Source organism: Falco punctatus (assembly GCF_963210335.1).
Source record: "Falco punctatus genome assembly, chromosome: 17".
NCBI classification, from domain to species: Eukaryota; Metazoa; Chordata; class Aves; order Falconiformes; family Falconidae; genus Falco; species Falco punctatus.
In genome coordinates, this window is record NC_137597.1 from 5,908,943 (window position 1) to 5,927,940 (window position 18,998).

General features: G+C 42.2%; 1 protein-coding gene across 4 annotated transcripts in view; it reads left to right on the top strand.

The window, feature by feature from the left end:
* The window catches only part of SRGAP2 (SLIT-ROBO Rho GTPase activating protein 2), a 110,933-nt gene that overhangs the window by 38,946 nt on the left and 52,989 nt on the right, over window positions 1–18,998 (top strand). For all 4 annotated transcript variants that reach the window (XM_080367574.1, XM_080367576.1, XM_080367577.1 and 1 more), the window contains exon 4: window positions 8,523–8,685. In XM_080367574.1, the coding sequence (XP_080223700.1) occupies window positions 8,523–8,685 (163 nt within the window). The remainder of the gene's footprint in view (window positions 1–8,522; window positions 8,686–18,998) is intronic.

The window sequence follows — 18,998 nt, forward strand, 5'->3', positions numbered from 1 at the left end:
CCATGGGGCTCCTGTTGCTGACATCTGGGCAGTGCACAAGATTGTTGGGTTTTGTTGTCAGGGTAGCAGCTGGGGAAAACACCGAGCAAAAACAGTCTTGGGATCTGAATCACTTCTGCTTTGGACAGATTGGTCTGAAAGGATCCATCTGGGTTTGCCTCCACCCAAAGCGCAGTGTCACTTTTAGCATTGTTTGGGTCAGGCCATTGTGTGTATTTTTGTTCTTCTGTTGTTGTTGCTGTGTTTGGAGGGATATGGGGATGTATCACCTTCCCCTTTCCACTAAAGCTCTTTTTGTGAAAGCCATTAAAGTAGGCATCATTTTAGCTTCCTTTCTGTACAGCTTTGATGTAGTTTACTTTAGTTCTCATTTAAAACGCACATTGTGCTATGTTGTTGGGAAAGCATGACTCCCAAGCATAGCTATTTGACAGGTTGGAGAAGAATTATTCATTGTATCTATAGAGCTATAATTGCCTGAAGTATTTTTTTCTTTTCCTTTACACTGAAAGCGTTCTCGTAACTATAAACTGTGTATATTCTGCATATGCCTTTAGGACAGCACTAAAGAAATGATGTGTCTATGATTTTCCTCTGCATGATGATTGGTTGTCTTCTGTTTATTAGTAGTTATTCCTGGTTAAAATTGAGGTGATTTCCTTTGTATTACATGATATGCAACCCCCCATCAGCAACGCTTTTGTATTCAGCTTTCAGTGTTGGGAAAGTTGTATATATGTTATATACTGTTGTATATAGCTTCCTATTTTGAGATTGAGTGACTTTTTAATGTGGAAGTTTTTACCATATACGAACATGAAGCATGACACCATGTAGGATTCTGTGAATTAAATATGCTGACTGACACTACAGGGTTTTTTAGAAGTCTTGGTGGTTGGTGGTTTTTTTTTGTTCTAATGCATTTTGCTCATGTGGACCCCTGCTCCCACTTTTTGAGCTGTTGGTACTTTAGCCTTTATAAAGTTGTACCTGGACAAAAATGACCTCAAATATCCTTGCTGTTGAGCGTAGCCTGAATTGGACGGATGATTTTATCTGCATATAAAAGTTTCATGTGAACTCTTGAATTAAATGTCTGTGCTTTTCTGGTCAAGTCCAGGGCATAGCATGAAATACTCAGAAAAGTGTTACTGAGCGTGAGTTTCATCTTGCTTTGCAGAGAGAAAGATACTGCTGCTCAGGCTCCTGATTTCACTTACATTAGCAGCGGATAGCTTCTAGCAGAAAACAGTCTTGCTCTTGGAAATTGTTACCCCTGCAAGGTTTGAGTCGCAAATGTACAAGTTGTTCGTTTGGTCAAGAGCTGGAATAGAGGAAAATAACAAAAACCTCTTAAGGCTGCTGGGTCTGTGGGCAGTATTTGTCACAGCAGTGGCACACGGCTGTGAAGCTGTCTGTCCTGGGTGGCTCCATCTATTACATAGTCGGTCATTGGTGTCTGCTGGCTGTAACATCCAGGAATGTGTCAGAATACCTCAGGGATCAGTAAGGAAGCAGTCCCAATTATAATTACCTATCCCCAGCACTTCTCTGTCTGAACAGCGAAGAGTAACTTGGCTGGTATCTTTTCGGTAGATGCTGAAGCTGTAATCTCATTTGGAAGCCCCCAGAAGACCATTTGATCAAAGCCAGCCCTCAGATTTCTCCTCCGAAGGAGCCTGGTATTACATGACTGTGAGATGTGCACAGGCGGGTGGCTACTCTGTAATTGCCTTGCTGTGACCCTATAAATATACAGTAATAGCATGTTCTTTCGATAACATGATAATTATGTTGGAAGGTACCGTATCATTCGGTGGCTGCTTACCATGTCACTCGCCGATTTTAGATCTCGTAAAACATTGTCAAGGAGGAAACCTGTCAGGCAGTAACCCTGTAATTTGCATGTGCTTTCATACTCAATAGCTATTATGTAATTGCCAAGTTGCTCCAAATGTGTTCATTTAAGGGAATGCTGTCAAGGGCAGGAGGCTTCAGTCTGACCCTTGAAATTGGATTGTGTGGCTTCCTCCACCATCCATCCCCAAGCTGGTAAAAGCACACAGAGCAGTGTGAAGTGCAGGCTTGTGTTGGGTTTCTAACAGACGCATTGCATGGGGTTTATTTTTCTTAGATGTGGCTGCATCAGAGGGTGAGCTGATCAGGTGGCTACGTTTTCCATATGGGTTTTGAAACGTAGGTGGTTGGGTCTTGACAGCAAGCTGTGTATAGCTGGTGATGGACTGAAAGGGTGCTTGCGCATTGCGCAGTTTGAAGCTAGCTTCACTGGAGCATCTTAAAATGATTTACAGAGGTAGGTGTATGTTATTCTCGTTTTATATCTTCGAAGAAGGGGAACAGATTGGTTTAGCCAAGGTGACATACACGTTGATGGCAGTTGGATATATCCCAGGTTTTACTTGCTTTTAACTACTCTACCATGGCTGTCAGACCTCACTTTGCCTATTCTCTTTTTAAAATGTTTTTTTCGATTAGAACAGACTATTAAAGAGAATAGTCATATAAAATACATATATATTTGGTAAAGCCTCTTCAGTGCCCATTGGTAAATACCCTTGTGCAAGATGTGAGGACTGAAGGGAAAAAAACCGGCATTGAACAGTCAAGGCTTATAATTCCAGTTCTGACCAACAAGCACTTGTAAGAGGTTTGGTATAGTCATCGCTCCTTAAAGATCTGCTTAACTAAAGGTCTCTTGTGCAGCGGTTAAATCAGAGCATCCATCTCAGCAGGTGTCAGTCTTGCCTGCTGGGTCTCAGGGGTCCCTGCAGGCAGCAGTGCTGGATGGGGGTCTGACTTCCATCCTCAGAGGAAGGCATTTGCCCGCTGCCGTGAAACCCTGGGACCTTTAGCTCCAGACTTCAGTTCTCCTGTTTAATGTGATTTTGTCCTAAAGGCATCTGCTTATTCAAATAATCAGTTAACAATATAAAAACCATGGCAAAAACCTCGAGTGATTCCTTTCAAGGGAGAAAATGGGGGTGGGGGAAGAAAAAAGAAAAGAAAAAATGAAAAGACAATGCTATTTTAAGGCTGTATTTTAAATCAAGATTATCTTTGGAAGTAGGATACTGAGTAGCAATTGTCAGCTGGAGAGCTGAATGTCCAGGATATCCCAGCATGAAATTCAGATGGCTTTCTGGCAGCCTTTGCCTTGAAAGTAGAAGATGCAGAATAAGTCTGGCAACCTTCAGGCTGAGCACTTGTAAACAACAGATGTTCATAACTGGAATCTTTTGGAAGAGAAGGGCAGGGAGCAGCGTGTACATCCATGCTTGTAATTCTCAAAATTTGCAGTTAACACTGGGCTGTGTCAGGAAGACTTTAAGGGGAAATCAAGCATTGATTTGAATGAGCAGCTTGCAGAGAAGTTCAACTTTAGTTCCCTTGACGGTGAAATGATTTCCTTTAAAGGAGAGAGGTGATAGAGGCTGTGAGGGAGTTATTGACAAAAACATTGGGGGTCATGTGGACTTTGGTGTTTTAATCGCTAAATACTATCGTAGTTTATTTTGACTTGTGATTCTTTTTGATGGAGCAGAGTCCCGAACACTTCTTCTGAGTCTTTCAAATAACATTTGGAGATTTTTTTTCTTAGCGTGAAGCTTAGAAATTCATTTATTCAGTGACCTCATTGAACCTGGAGAGCTTTGGGATACGTGACTAGAAAAAATTGCTGTTAAACCTCAGGGAGGATCTTTGTGGTGTTTTTCATCATATCAGTGACCTCAGTATCAAGCTGCGTGCATTGGTATGATTATAGCTACTCTCACACAGCGTACTGCAGAGGGCAAAATTAAGATAGGTTTGAAAAAGTATCTACAGAAACAATGTCTGTGCTCTAACACTTGGCCTAGCTCTAGCTGTGGTGGTTTGCAGGATGGACTTGACAGTTGCACAGATATGAAAATAAGTTTTTCATTTCTCCCTTGACCTCGTACTTTATTCTGGCAGGTAGTTCAGGTGAGCTGGGCAGGAGGTCAGTTCTGCAGAGCGTGCACCCTGTAGGGTTCAGAGACCTGAGCCCACGGATCACTGTTAGAGATGGGAAAGGTAGTGTGTGCAGGGTGGGAAATAAATCAGTTTCTCTGTTCCCAGGGTCTTGATCATTACTTCGGGGTGTACCAGGTCTGGAAATGTCTGTGGCACACCTCTAGGAAACAGATCCTGAATATTTGAGGGGGGCAGGGGGATGGAACAGGAAACTTGGGTTTTTGTATGTACCACCAAGAGACTCTCCTAAAAACCTGTTTGAAGGAAGTGTAAGAAACTATGGACTACAGAAGGATGGCCAGAAAAGTTTTCTGTTTACACGGATAATGTGATGTGCCTATGTTAATTTAAGTGTTTCTCTCTTTCTATTTAATATTTTCATGTGACTCATTCCTTTGTCTTATGCTCTTATGGAAACCCAATATTCCTATTCCTGGTTAGTGGGTGTGGTGTGGTTTGGTTTTAATCTAGTGTAGGGGGAGGAGGTTGTTTTAAAGATAATTTTGCTGCTGCTGCTCTGAACAGGGTCAATGCCAAACTAAGCATCGCTGGCCGTTGTCGCGCTCTCCTGCTTGCCTTAAAGCAGGTAAGGCTTGGATTGTCTGTGAGTTCCTTGTATGAATGAGTAATTTAATTAAGACAGTTCAGATACTTGGGACTCAATCTTCCCCTCTGATCTTTTTGAGACTAAAACCTTTGAAGTGGAAGTTGCGCAGGACCCGATCAAGATAACACCCAAGAAACCACAGAGCTTCATACTTTGTGGTTCCTTAAAAATCTGCGCACAACTTCCTCTTCCTGCTCCCAAACACCCCCGATTGCTGTGATCTGGTGTAATTTAGGCTAACCTAAATAAACTCCCCAGATTCACTATCATCACACGATCTTTAAACAAGGATAAATAGTGCTTGAAATAAACCTGGATCTTGGCATCTTCTTCCTCCTCCTCCTCTGCTTGCAGGGGAAGTTTGAGTCAAACAGTTGTTGTGAATGTGAAATCGCCAGCACTTCAGGAAAGTTCATACCCAGGTCCTGAAGTTTTGGGTTGATCTCATCAATTTTACTACTTAAGGGCGAATACTGACTCCAGTCCTGCTGCTGAATCTGTGGAAATCGAGCTCACTCTCAATTATACCCAGCGGTCCCTATTTCATATTTTCCTTCCCTTTTTCAGCCCTTCTCTGTGGTGACATGAAACTGGAAGCAGAGTATATTTGCCAGCTCCTTTGAGAATTGAAATGGTTAATGAAAATCGCAATTTTGTTTCCCTGCCATCTGCTTGTGGTTATGATAGAAAAGGGTCTGTTGTAAACAGTTGTGTAACTTCTGCTCTGTGTTGTGAAAACTGTTGCCATGTTCCACCCCAGACAATGCTGCATTTGTAGAGGTGCTTTAACAGTTAATGCATGTGTAGTTTTAAAGGCTACTTAGAAGGTTTGAGGCAAGTAACTGCCTCTTTCCTTTTCTGTTTCATTTCTGTCTTAAAGCCTGCCTTTATCTGCTTTTGGCCAGTGCTAGGAAAATTGTCACCAGCAAATAATGAAGGAGAGTTTTTGTCTCGCTTCCTGTAAAATCCTTGCCATGAAAACAATGAACCTGTACAAAAGCAAGACATACCATTTTAATGAGTTGCTGAAGGGGTTAGTGAAATCAACAGACACCAAGAAATTAAAGGAATTTAAACAAAAAAAAATATCTTGAAGCGCGCAGAGCTGTGGTTGCATGAGGTTGAGCTCACTGCACAGACCCAAAGGTGACAATCCTGGTCACGGATTGGAAGCATGTGGGTTGTGATTATTTTTTCCTGCAGGATGGCCTTTCATGTCTAACCACACGGAGTGTGTCAACAACCCATCTGGCGCCATTAGACACCAGCAATTTTACTCACCATGCTTTTCATGGGCTCTTGGTATTTGTGCTATGTGCTGCCTTAGAATAGCTTCGGGTGTTGTGGTAGGGCAGCCTGGACAGCTGGGAATTGTCCAGTTAACTATTGCATCTCTTCTGGTTCCCATTTGGTGCTTTAGTTTTCTTGGGAAAGCAAGGCACTCATACCGTGCTGCTCTCTGGTCCCTTGCATGTATTCTTTATACTCGTAACCCTTGGTCCTTGTTGCTCACAGCTCTTGCAAGCTACTCAAGGTGGGGTTGAACTGATGCCTCAGTGCAGTGGGGACAACTGTGAACAGCCAGGTGCCCTTAGTGGAGCAGACAGCAAAAATTCATAACGACGTGGAGAATGTGATGGGAGGTAGGCAGGATCAAAACCGTTGAGTTTTTGGGTTGGCAGTTCATGTAGATGAATGGTACAAAGCCGGAGAAGGCAAGTTAGCGGCTGCATGCAGCTGGACTTCTGGCTGCTTAGAGATCTGTGCCTGCGCTAGTCTTAGGAAAAGAGCAATGCAGCAAAGCAATGAAGCAGTAACAGACTAGAGCAAGATCAGCTGCTGGAGAGCTTGAGCTTTTTGTTCCTAAGTTTCATTCCCAGGCTTTTTATGGTAGTTGATTAATTTTCACTTGCTGTAGCCCTTCCAGCTTTAGAGGGCAAATACTAAGTCAGTGTGCAAAGTAGTTTTATATTATTGGTGTAAAGAAGCAAACCAATTTTTAGCATCTTTTGATGTACTGTACTGTACACCTCTGACCCAGCACTGCTCCTTGGAGGAGCTCTTTCTGGAGGTGCCTTTCCTCCTGCTGCCCTCTCTTTAGTGGAAGAAAGCTGGGTGTTATTTCTTGTCTCATCTAACTAATAATAATAATAATAAAACCCCAACCACCCAAACCTTAATGCGTACATTACTTTTTCTTGTGGTGGTGGCTTTTATGTCTTTTTGGCAGGAGTTGGAGCATACGGCTCCTTGTCTGCACTGTGCCCTTTGAGGGCGGCTGCAGCTGGGTCAGTACCTGTAGATTCACAGGTCGAGTAGCTGAGTCTCACAGTTACTCATTAGCTCTCTGGCATATTAACAAAGCAAACGGTATGCTGAAAACACTGATTGCAGACGCAGGGGCAACTATTTGATTGATACAGCTTAACATCTGGCAGTTTCAACCTTGTACAGTTCTGCATTTTGATCATTCCATCTGGTTCTGTGTGTCAGCAGCATCTGCAATACAGGACACTAGAGTACGAAGGAAAGTATTGTCTCTAAATAAACCCGATGCTTTCTCACATTTTATTTTTTTATTATTATTCAAAACACCAAGAGAACTAAAAGTCCAGAATCCTTTTTATATCCCCTCTTCCACCACACACACGCGCGCACTCTAAACCTTGAAGCAGTCCAGATCACAAGCTGTAGTCATTTCCTGAGCTTTACATTTTTTTAAGGAAAAGAAACAAAGCATCAAGATCAGCTGTTCTGAAACTATTCTTCTTTATCTAAAATTATCCATATTGCACTACGAATCCAACCGCTGATGTCATGAGAAGGGTAATGAAAGTCTGCCATGGCTTAATTTTCAGGTTTTCACAACGTCAGACATTTCTTGCAGAAGAGATTGCAGTCCTTTTAAGCGCAGGATGCTCCCTTTTCTAACAGAAATTAAACTGCATTTCTTTTAAGAGGAAAGAAATGTGATAGTTGCGCACAATAGTCAAGAAGAGCTTTGGCTTTCCACCAGAGATCTGACTTGCTTTTTTTCTACGTAAGTATTATTTATACTGTAAACAAATGATAAACAGATCTAGAGAGAAGTGAATGAGGCATTTAAGACTACACCTAGGTCTGCCAGCTCCAAAAGCTGCTGCGGGGCTGCTGGAGGAGCATGCAAAATCACTGCTCATGTCCTTGCTTTCATCTAGTATGAAGTTGTACCTTAAAGAAATTACTTAATCCTTTCAGTAGATGAAATGTTGATCCAAATAAACTGAGGCTCCTCTCGTCTCTCCTTTTGCCCTTTGTATTGCTTATTTGCAGGGTGAGTCAGCCATAATAACGTGGAGAAAGTTCAATGATGAGAAAATAAAGGTGGTATAAATGTTGCTTTCTCTTTTGCTCAGGACAGATATAGATGCTTGCACATAATTGGTTTTGTACATGAAACATAACATTTTGCTTCCTATGCAGATGCTATTTGGCTAACTGGATGCTTGGAATCTTTTTATTGTGGTTAAGTCACAAATGCCTGGGACAGTGCTGTGAAACCTATTGTCAGACACTGGAGCCATCACTCTCCCTCAGGCACTGTAATTTATGCATGAAATATTGGATTCAAAAGAAAAAATTAAAGCCTACATTTGGCATACTGTAGCTTGCATTTGACTGACCTGTTTGTTGGGGGACAGGAGCCCATGGCCATGTGAATGTAGTCGTGCATAATTGAAGGCGTATTTTCTGTATGTGCAATAGTCATTTTATAGCCTTCCTCTGCTCTCCTTTCCCTCAGCAAATCCATATGTCCCATAGCTGGGTTTCTACCTTTTATAGAACACCATGAACAGAGTAATTTTGTCCACTTCAGGTAAAGTCCTATCCAATTCTTGTTTCTATTTTGTGTCCTTTATAGGAAGGATCAGAATGTGCTATCACCGGTCAATTGCTGGAATCTCCTGCTGAATCAAGTGAAGCGGGAGAGCAGGGATCACACCACCCTGAGTGACATCTATCTCAACAACATCATCCCGCGCTTTGTCCAGGTCAGCGAAGATTCGGGGCGCCTGTTCAAGAAGGTAACTGACTGCTACAGCACATGCCTTTTTGTTTGGCTCTTCTGAAATACAGTGTTAGCTGTTACTTCTGGTGCATCAGTTCATTGTTGACCATGCCCAACACTTTTTCCTCTCTCTGGATAACTGTGCTTGGCTTACTTTTGATTTCTTTATTTTGTTATTCTTCTGGTGGTTTAGGATTTTCCCCAAAGTGGTCAGTTGAGATTTGCTGGTCTAAATTCAGGCCATGTCTTTTCCTTGTACCCTGCTCACCGTTTCGTATGCATTTTGAAACTTTTATTAAATATGCAGAAACCCTCTGGGTCTTCAACTCTGAATATAGGTAGTCAAGAGCAACTCTCTAAAGACAAATCTATAACCGCCACTGAGGAGAAACTACTGCTAAAAGAAAAATTAGGGAGAATTCCTACAGTGCTAGATAATAAAAGGATGCATTCTCTTTTTCTGGAAAAAGGAGAAAATACAGCTGAGGTCTCTTGTTAGCCCTGTCCCCTTTCTCTCCCTTTGATTTCCACTTGGGAAAAAAAGGTGGGACATTGTGGGAGGGTATTTTTTTGTTAAGAATCTGTCCTTCCAGTTGAAGAAAAATGATATGGAAACTTTGAAGCTCCTATTAAATGGTAATGCCATGTCTCTTCAGAGATTTATCAATTGCTGTAACACCTGCTAGTTAACATGTTAAAAACATGGCAAGCCTTAACTTTGAAAGCAATTCCTCTTCCCCCACTTGCCACCCCCTTGCAATGTGTCATGATCTTGGAAAATTATTTCTACTATTGCAAGGCCTAGAGAAGGGGGCTGCTCCACTCAAGCTTTCTAAAGAATTCTTCTGTGGAGACTCACGCTAAATCACATTGCCTCTGAGAGAGAAATGGAAGAGGAACACTTTTGATAAAAATATCCTAGCATACTTTCATGTCTGTCTTTTTACCTTCAGTGCTGCCAGTTCTCATTAAAAAAGTCACGTGAGTAGCATGTGACTTGAAAATTAAAATCTGTTCAGGTGCAGTCAGCAGTAATTGGAAGCCTCATTGGCTTTTCACTCTGGTCTTGACAATCTTGTGAAATGTCTTGAGGAAAGCGTTCAGATGCTTCTTAACATACCTATATTGCTTTAACTGATAAAGGCAGTCTATATAATGCGATCAGTTTAGGCTGCTAGAAAATGAACTGTGCTCAATGTTGTGTGTGATACTTAAAGTCAAGATGCACTTGAAGGAGCAGCATCTTCTTCTGTGTTGCCTGGAGAGCGGGATGCATTTGTCTTTTACAGCAAGTATTTGTGTGTGTTGGCAACTGATTTCTATAGGAGAATGAAAATAAGTGTAAGTGCACTGTTGTGTTCCTGGTCCTCTGCGTGTTTTTGGAATTTGTAATGGATAACAACAGAGTATGAAAAGTATATTCAGATGTTACATTCTGTTTCTCTTTTGCTTCTTTTTTTGAGACATTGCTCAAGCAGAGGAGGAACCTTCTCTTTTTCAACTAATGTCACGCTAAGGCCTTTTTGACCTTTTAAAACTTTCTGGTAATTACATTATGGTTGATTAGATACTTACACGGGATTATTGAATGGCAGTTACTCTTCAATTCCTCTAATCCTTCCAAAGGAGAAGTAATCTCCCCACTGAATTTCAACAAGGGGTGTGCTTGAGGAAGGTGGCTGAGAAAATGGCTCGGCAAAGTAGTACATGGAAATTGATATTATCCCAGTTTGGCTGGAAACTAGAGTCTTAATTTTCAGCGCCTTGCATAAGCATGGTTTTACCCTGTTTTATTTTATTTTGGGCAGTAGAGCTTGAACAAAATCAAACAAAAAAAACCCAAGGGGTATGTTGTCATTGGTCTGTTTTCTTTCTCACAGACCAAATGCAAACTCTGTATTAATTTGTGCAAACAAAAGGCATTTGTTACTAAATTCCAACTGCTCATTGTCCAACTGTTTGCCAGGCATACCAAATTGGCTGAAGGCCAAAGCAGGTATTAGTTTACTATGCCACTTGTGCTGGGTGGTTAAAAACAAAAACCGCATCCTCTCTTATCTAGAGTGTCACATAGTTGAGTAAGATAGCAGCTGAGAGAGAAATTTGGCTGAACTTGACTCTGCCACTACTCATGCCTTTTTACTAAATCTTTTAACTTCTTGAGCTGCAAGAAGCAGCATGAATTGGTGCAAAAGCTACTGTAGGCTAGAAAACAGGTATAGTGTGCAGTTAAAATATTGCAAATCAGCTTTATATCCCATGGATTTTTTTTGTTAATGCTGTCTGCTTATAAAACCCCTGTGTAGCATTCTTGTAGTACTCAGTGTGTCCCAAGAGCAGTACAAACAAACTTCAGAATGTCTCTGGACCATAAGCAGACAAATGGCACCTTTCCCTGGATGAAAAACCAGGGACAAGTGGATGAAGTCACTTATCCAGGGCTGCTCAGCAAGCTGCTGGTGAAGCCAGGATGCCTTTCTGATCAGTATCTGTAGGTATTGAAGGGAAATAATTGACTTGGCAAGATATTTAGGAGTGGTATATATTTTTCTGCCTCTAACCAGAAGTTAAAACCATGCTAGCCCAAAGGGAAATTAGTTCTGTTGATGAGAAAATCTGAAAGAACATTTTTCTCCCGCTCCCCATACTTTCTCCCGTCCTTTTTTAGAGACATCCTTTCCCATTTTTAATGGAGAAGAGCTACCACAGTATGTGGCAGTTTGGAAAATTAAGCACTTTTTAGCAGTCTTGAAAGAGAGGTAGTTTATAGAGGAGCTATGTGGAAAATAGTGCTACTGTGCGATGCTTCAGAACTTTCTGTGAAGCTGTGGAAGGCAAATTCCAGGGTCCCTATCAAACCCCAAATGTGAGTGAGGTCTGAGAGGCTTAGCTGCATTAGTGTGGTGCTACATCTCAGGAAACTTGTGTAGCTTCTCCACAGATCTAATTAGCCAGGCTACATCAGTGAAATAACTGGCTGTATTACTTCTGAGACCTGAGTTTCCTGCCTCTCTTGTGCCATGTGGCCATTCCAGCTCATTCACTGATTCTACACTATCTCCTGCCTGGTCTAACGCATGCAGTATAGTCAAATTAAAATGCAGCACAGGTTAATGAAACGCAACCCGCAGGAGGAAGAGCCTTAGCTGTGATGCTGTTAGGGCACTCGGGCTTGGCCTAACCCAGGACCTTGGTTTTTACTGATTTCTAATGGAAATTGTAGGTGTTGGAACTGTACTGCTGATCTTGCTGCTGGTTTGGGAGCTCTATCCTTGTCTCATGCTACACAGGGAGTCTCTGTTTAAAAACAAGGACAGTTTATTGTTTGAAAGTCTGAGGAACGTTATTTTGTACACTTCTGTTTGGAAAATACCTTTTGAAAAAGGTTACACATGTACCTGGCTGATTGCAGGTTCTAGTAACTTACATTTAGGAACTGCTCACTGGGTGGTCAATAATGCTATGAAATATGGAGAGGATAGCCGTCCTTGTTTGCTGAGGGCAGTTGAAATAAAAACCCGAGGCATGAGATCCTTTTCTTGGGCCATTCATAATTCAGGGCTTTCCTGAATCAGTGCTTTGTGTCATGCTGGGATTGAGCAGGTGAGCTTGGAAGGACAGGCTGGGTGAAAAGGCTGTGCTTAAGATCCCTTTTGTTGCTAAACTCTTGAGTTGCTGTATCTCGCACCCTCTGAAGTGCTGAGCTTTTTCAGATGAGAGAGATCTAAGCACAGCGTGCAGCCTTAATCCAGCCTTAAGGCTGCAAAGGGCCTGGATGGGTGTGATAAGGTCGGTGCTGGGAAGGAAGCACATCCTCCAGGGCCGCGGGGATGCGGAGGCAAGCGGTGTGGGAGCTGGCTGTGGTGCAGCTGGAGCAGCGCGGAGCCTGAGGTGGGCAACCCAGGAAGAGCATCATTAGCGGTGGCGATGAGGGTTGGTCTCTTCCAGCAGCTGCGGTGGAGATTCCTCAGGCTGGGACAGATTCTTGTGTGTTCACTCTTGGACCACTCAGACCAGTCGTGCAAAGGGCACAGCGCCGCTGACAGTCCAGCTTGGATGGCTCTGTCTTGAGATCAGTGAATTTCCGAAGTTCTAGCAGCGGTTCTTAGCAGTCTTGCTTCTAGCAGAAGTTCTTAGCAGTCTTGAAAGAGAGGTAGTTTATAGAGGAGCTATGTGGAAAATAGTGCTACTGTGCGATGCTTCAGAACTTTCTGTGAAGCTGTGGAAGGCAAATTCCAGGGTCCCTATCAAACCCCAAATGTGAGCGAGCTCTGAGAGGCTTAGCTGCATTAGTGTGGAGCACACAGGTTTTCAGAGAGTTTGTTTGCAGCGTACGGATTCGCAGTGCTGTGGAAAGCCTGCGTGGTCTGTGGCTTTGTGTCTCGCAGTTTTTCTGTTAGTGTTTTATGATGAAGAGATCCCACTCCAGGGCTGTGTTACGATGTGGAGGGTCTTAATTGTTTGAGTGTTAGATGGAAGCTTGCCAGCCACTTCAAAGGTATCTTTGCTGATAAGAGAAGCTGGGTTTGCTGCCAAGGCCAGCACTGAAGTGGTGCTGGATGTACAGTATATGTCAGCCCCATTTTTTCCTGCCTCTCGGATTTGTTTACTTCCTCAGTTAGTTCTCCCTGCAAAACCAAACGTGGTTTTATATCTTACTGGAGACTTGCAACCTAAGGTGTAGGTATCCTTTGAAGAGTGTACTCTTTTTCTGTGCCCTTTGTGTTGGTTTCTCCTGAGGAAACATTTTTCCATTTCAGTGAAAGCTGTTGTCAGGAAGGGGCTTGCTGCTATAGCGCTCGTGCAGATGAGTCCCGTTGGTGTCGGTGGGGATCTGACGTTTGGCTTCAGCGGCGCCACTGGCCCCAGGAATGGTGTCAGTGTAATTCAGTGCTACTACAAAAGAATAGGAAGATAAATGGTGGAATAAATAACGGCTCTCTTGAGCAAATAAAATGGGGAGAACTGGTGGAATTGTCTTAATAGCAAATTCTTACACCTCGGGAAGGAGGTAATATTTTCTTATTTGTCCAACACTTAATGATTTAGCCCTGGGTTTCATACAAGTTTGAAGTTTAAAGCCCGTGTGCCACCCAGCATTGCTATTCTGGTCACCTCTCCCTCTCCTGGAAGACGTCGTGCTTTGATGTCAGTGCCTGTTCTCGTGCACGCTCCTTTTCATTCCTCCATCTACTTTTGTGGAGAGCACTCCTTTGATTTCTTCCTGCTTACCCTTCTTCAGACTGGCCCTTTTTATTTATATATTTATATATATGTATTCAAAATATTTTTCCATTTGAGCTGATTCCTGTTTTGATTTCCCCTTCTCTCCCTTTCACTTTATCCCCCTGTCACCCTGTCATTTGAATGTGGCCCTTGATTTCTCCTCATTGTACAACCTTTCTGTTTTCTTACGTGGTTATCAGGTTTTCTTGCCTACGGATGTATCTTTTTTAGTGGGATCCCTTGGTATTATTTATACACATATAGCCTTTTGAGAAACAGTCTCTTTAATTTGGTATCTTTAATCACTCTCTCTGTTGTCTCTTGGAGAGTTCCCTAGAAGCAGACTGATAGTCTTGTTCAAACTGAAGGGGAGAAAAAAAAATAATTTAAGAGTGGGCTATGGAAACCCCGGTCAATTCGAGTAGTTACTGAACAAACTGGCTTTTTTTCAATGCGACAGATTTTTACATAACAAAATTCTGAAGTAATCGGAGAGTATTAATAGGAAGAAAAGCATATTTATTCTGCAGATGTCTAAGTTCCTGTGTCTATAGGGGCCTCAGGACAGGCCATGGCTGTTGGGTCAGCTGCTTTCTAGTGCTGTGCCTCTGAACAGAGCCAGGTACCTTCTCAGCATCTGCCTGCCTTGCTGTGACATGTACCTCTCATGCAGCGTGGGTCCTACTGAGTTTAAAACATCTGCTCTATTTTTAACTTGGGGCTCCTTGCAGCAGTGTTAACTGGGAGGCTCACTGGAGATGCTGGGAGCAGTAACCCTGTCCTGCCCAGCTGTCAGGCTTGTTCTGGTGGATGTGTCACCTCTGTATAGAGCAGTGGGGACAGGGAGGGGTAGTTGCCCTACAGATCTTCCTTTGAGAGCACAGCATGCCTTTCAACTCTTGTATCAGGTTCAGTTGTGATATTTATGGGGAGAAAACCCTGTAAGGAAAGAAGAAAACAAAACTGAGGATTTGAAATTCGCTTCCTGTTTAATACATTTGATCATGAAAAAAAAAAACATTTATCTACTAGTACACTGCACAGTGTTTGATGTGAAATGAAAAATCCACAACGAGTTGGTTATAAGCCTTGCAGTAATCAAGGAAGAAGAATTATTAATTCTCTTAAGGGGGTCTATGCTTAAGATGACCTACTTTACAGCTGCAGTATGTCTTATGGCTGCATTGGTACCACAATATGAAAAATCTTAAAATATACCACATATGGAAAAGCCATGCACAGGAAGGAAATGCACTGGCCAAAATGCTGAGCATTTGTAAAACTGTTTCTCCATAGCAGTGTAAATGCATAAATATACAAATGGCATCAGTAAAACTGTGAGTGAGGTGCAGAGTTGGTATGTACGTGCTATATCCCTGCTCCCATGATTGCATCCTTACCCACTGAGCCTTCCTCTGCCTTAGGTGCCTTAGGGAATACTATTGTTGAGTTCTTACTCTTTTCCCAAAATGTAAAGGACACAGAGACCTATTGTGAAATGATATTGTATGCTTTCTCACTGAGGAGATGAAATCTCCGGTTTTTCCTACCTGCTTATTTTTAGAACGGTTGGAATGGGAGAAGGGAGAGGGAGTGAAATAATTTGTGTGGTGCTTTTAAGTCAGTTTGGATTTGATACCCACCCCAATTACAGGTGAGGGAGGTTTCTGTTACGCCTCTAACACTTTGTACCCGGTCAGGTACAACGATGCGATCGGAGCCTGTTGCCCAGGGTGATGTGGTGAATACCAAAGGCTACAGCTGGAGTAATTATACTGCGTCTGTTACAAGCTAAAAAATGTCACCTCTGTGTATAGATTGGCCAAGGAATACACTGTATTTGACCCTGTTTAATGTGTGAAAGTAGTCCATCGTTACTGCATTTTGGTTTTTGTTACTTGTATGTTCATGTTTTTCTTTCACTATACTACTGCGCTTGCCTTTATTTTGCTGCAGTGTGAATTCGGGTCAGCCAGGAACAAGGTAGCAGCACCTCTGTGCTCCAGGTCATTCATTCACTCTGATCCTTCTGGTCGGTTTTTCCTAGAGAGACATCGCAGCAGCTTGAAAAAGGGTGTTGGGGGAAGTCAGTGCACAAAGCTGTCATGCAGAGCATTAAAACTGTGAGCAGAAATATAGAGCATTACGTCCAGTATTTTACAGGACTTCACTAGTGGCTGGTAGGTCTTGCCACCTTCTGAAGCCTATTTCACGTGTGGCTCATTCAGCGAGGGCAAATGTACCTGACTTCACAACAAGAATGAATGCTCTCAGCCATAAAATTGCTTGGTTTGTTGGGACTGAGTGCCTGAAGCCCAAGATTCAATGTGATCAGCACAGAATTCTGCAAAAAGGAGTGGGGAAAAAAAAAAAAGGAAGAAAAAGGGGATGGGGGTTGTTTGGGAGCAGCCCTTCCAGCCCACAGTATGGGAGGCAGTGGTGTGACGTGGTTTCACGTAGCAATGGCTTTTCAGAGTACAGTATTCCACTTTAATAAGGAAAATTCCTTATGACTGACATAGTGGTGAAACAAATCACTAGTGAAATGGTAGAGAAAACTGGATAATAGAACTGTAATTTAAATGTGACTGACCATTGCATAATGGATCATTAAACTGAAAACTGATGATCTGTCAGCCAAAAAATGCATATATATTGTATGACATAGATTCTTGTTTTCCTAGCTTTTCTTTAAATTTTTGAGAGTTTGAAGCTTTAGAAGAAGTCTTTACAGACTGTGGGGTCATGTGATGTACTTCTATACAGTGAAGCCAGTTGACGGTTTAGATGAGATCATGAAAGTGATAAATTGTATCAATTGTAGAAGGCCTTCTAAAAAAAAAAATTATCAAGAATCTAGCTATAAAAAATTCTAAACTTTAATGAGCAAGTTCTGTTTAAGTGCTGTGTGTATGATCTTGGAAAATTTTATCTGGCAAGCCTTCTCTTTAACAGACATCCTAAGTGATGTTAACTAATGCATAATAAATACCCTGTATTGTAACTTGGATTTAGACAGGAGTAAAAAGGTTCTTGCACTCCTGCAAATTTCCTCGCTGGTTCTCAGCAAGAACTCAATCCACTTGCCTCCCAGCTCCTGCTGTTCATTCAAGAAACTTTGGAACATTTAATGTTTGCTTTCCACCTGTGTATATGTAATTATTCCCTTTTAAAAGGTGTAGAGAAACGGTCTTGTTAGAGCGGTTTTCAGAATCAGCAGATTTGGGTTCTAGTTCCAGCCTTGCCACTAGCTGACATAATTTTAGGCAACGTATTAGATAAAATCTCTTGATGTGTTACGCAGTCTCCCATCAGTGGTTTCTGAGTGCTTCCTTGCTATTTTTGAGTTTATACAGAAAGCATCTCGTGAACTTCACGGTATGTTTGTTTTGAAGCCGTACCATCTTTCTATCAGATTTGGAACTACGTTACTGAGGCTTGAGATCCTGGGCATAAAATCTTGACAACATTCCTTAGCTCTCATATTTATTATCCCCCCTAAATATTTTGAAGCTGAAGTCGTTAATGTTTGGTGGAATGCGGAACAGCCAAGCGAGTGCTGCAGTAGATCCCAAAAACATCTTGATTAAATTAGAGGGGAGGTGGAGGGGAGGAGGGCTGGAACAAAGAGGCCGTTGAGAAGCTGGCACGGCGTGCTGGGAATTTATGTTCCAGCAAGGGGTGGCAGCAACCTACAGCTCTGCACATGGTGCATACACACCCTGTTGTAACAAAGGAGTATGTGTGCATGTGTGAGCGTGTATGTTTATGCATGTGCACGCACGCACACTTTGGGCAGCTTCTTTTGCTTTCCTGTTTCGGGCTGAAGAAAAACCTTGAGAAAGGCAGCTTGTGAGAAAACCACGGAGGTTGCAAGTTAATGCTCCTGGGCACCAGTTATTGTCACTGTGCTGAAATGACTTTCTTGTTCTGTTGCGTGTTGCTGACCATTTCGCTGATTTGCAGAGATCAGGAAGCCAGTGTTAATTGCTGATCAGCAGTGCAGGGGAGGTGGTGCTGGCGCCCTGCTCTCCCCCAGCATCGGGGGGTGGTGGGCTCCCGCATCTGCCATCTTCCGAGAGTGTTAGAGATGCACATCAAACTAGATAATCTCCCAGATCATGAGGACGAGTGTCTAGCCCTGATGCAATAAAGAGACAAGGTTTGTGGGGACACCCCCTCCCCGCATACACACAGTTTGTTATTGGAGCGAATTAGATTACATTTTTTTGCGTAAGCCCTTCCTCAGGGTTTTTAAAGGATGTACACATAGACTTTACTTGCAGCTACAGCCAGGAGAAGGTAATAACAAAACTTACCAAATGTTCTTTTGCTTTTGCCTGGAAGACTGTTCAGAAAATGAATCATTCTAAACTGTCTGCCTTTGAAAACCATAATACAGAATTTGATGTTGAAATGGAAAATGATACCTAGAGACGTTTGCAACTGCAGAGACTGTGTTGTTGTTTTTCCTTGGTGAGCATTTTATTCGTAATTCCATGCCACATTCTAGCATGATCTTGAAATCTCTTAAGCCTGTATGGCAATGGTTAAGATCAGCAGGCTCAAATCTGGATGTGCTTTGAACTTCATGGAACCTCAGAAAAGTTCTCTTTGTCCATCAGGTCCACCACCCTCTGCAGCACTTGAGCAACAACTTTTTTTGCTAATGTGAAAGCCGTTTTCTTTTGACTTTCCTGAGCTAACTGTTCTGCTTCCTCCAAATGTATTTTCATTTTTCAGGGTCAGCTAGCTCAGCTTTTTTCTCCTAAGTCTTTTTTTTTTTTTTTTTTTTTTTTTTTTTTTTTTTTTTTTTTTTTTTTTTTTTTTTGGGGTGGAATTGGTACGGGCAGCAGCTTTAAATTAACAGTGTTCATTGCATAGCTCTTGTTTTCATGACACCTGTGATCTATCTTACCTTCATCTTAATGTAAGGTTTTTTCCAGTCCAGCAATCTGGCAGTTTCTTTCTTGAGAGCTCATTTGGAAGCACAAAGAGTTTTGTGTTTTGACAATTTGGCACTTATACTTCTTTTCTTCTTCAACCTGAATATGCATTAAAATATTCATTTTAATCTATTTCGCATAATTGATGCTTCAGCAG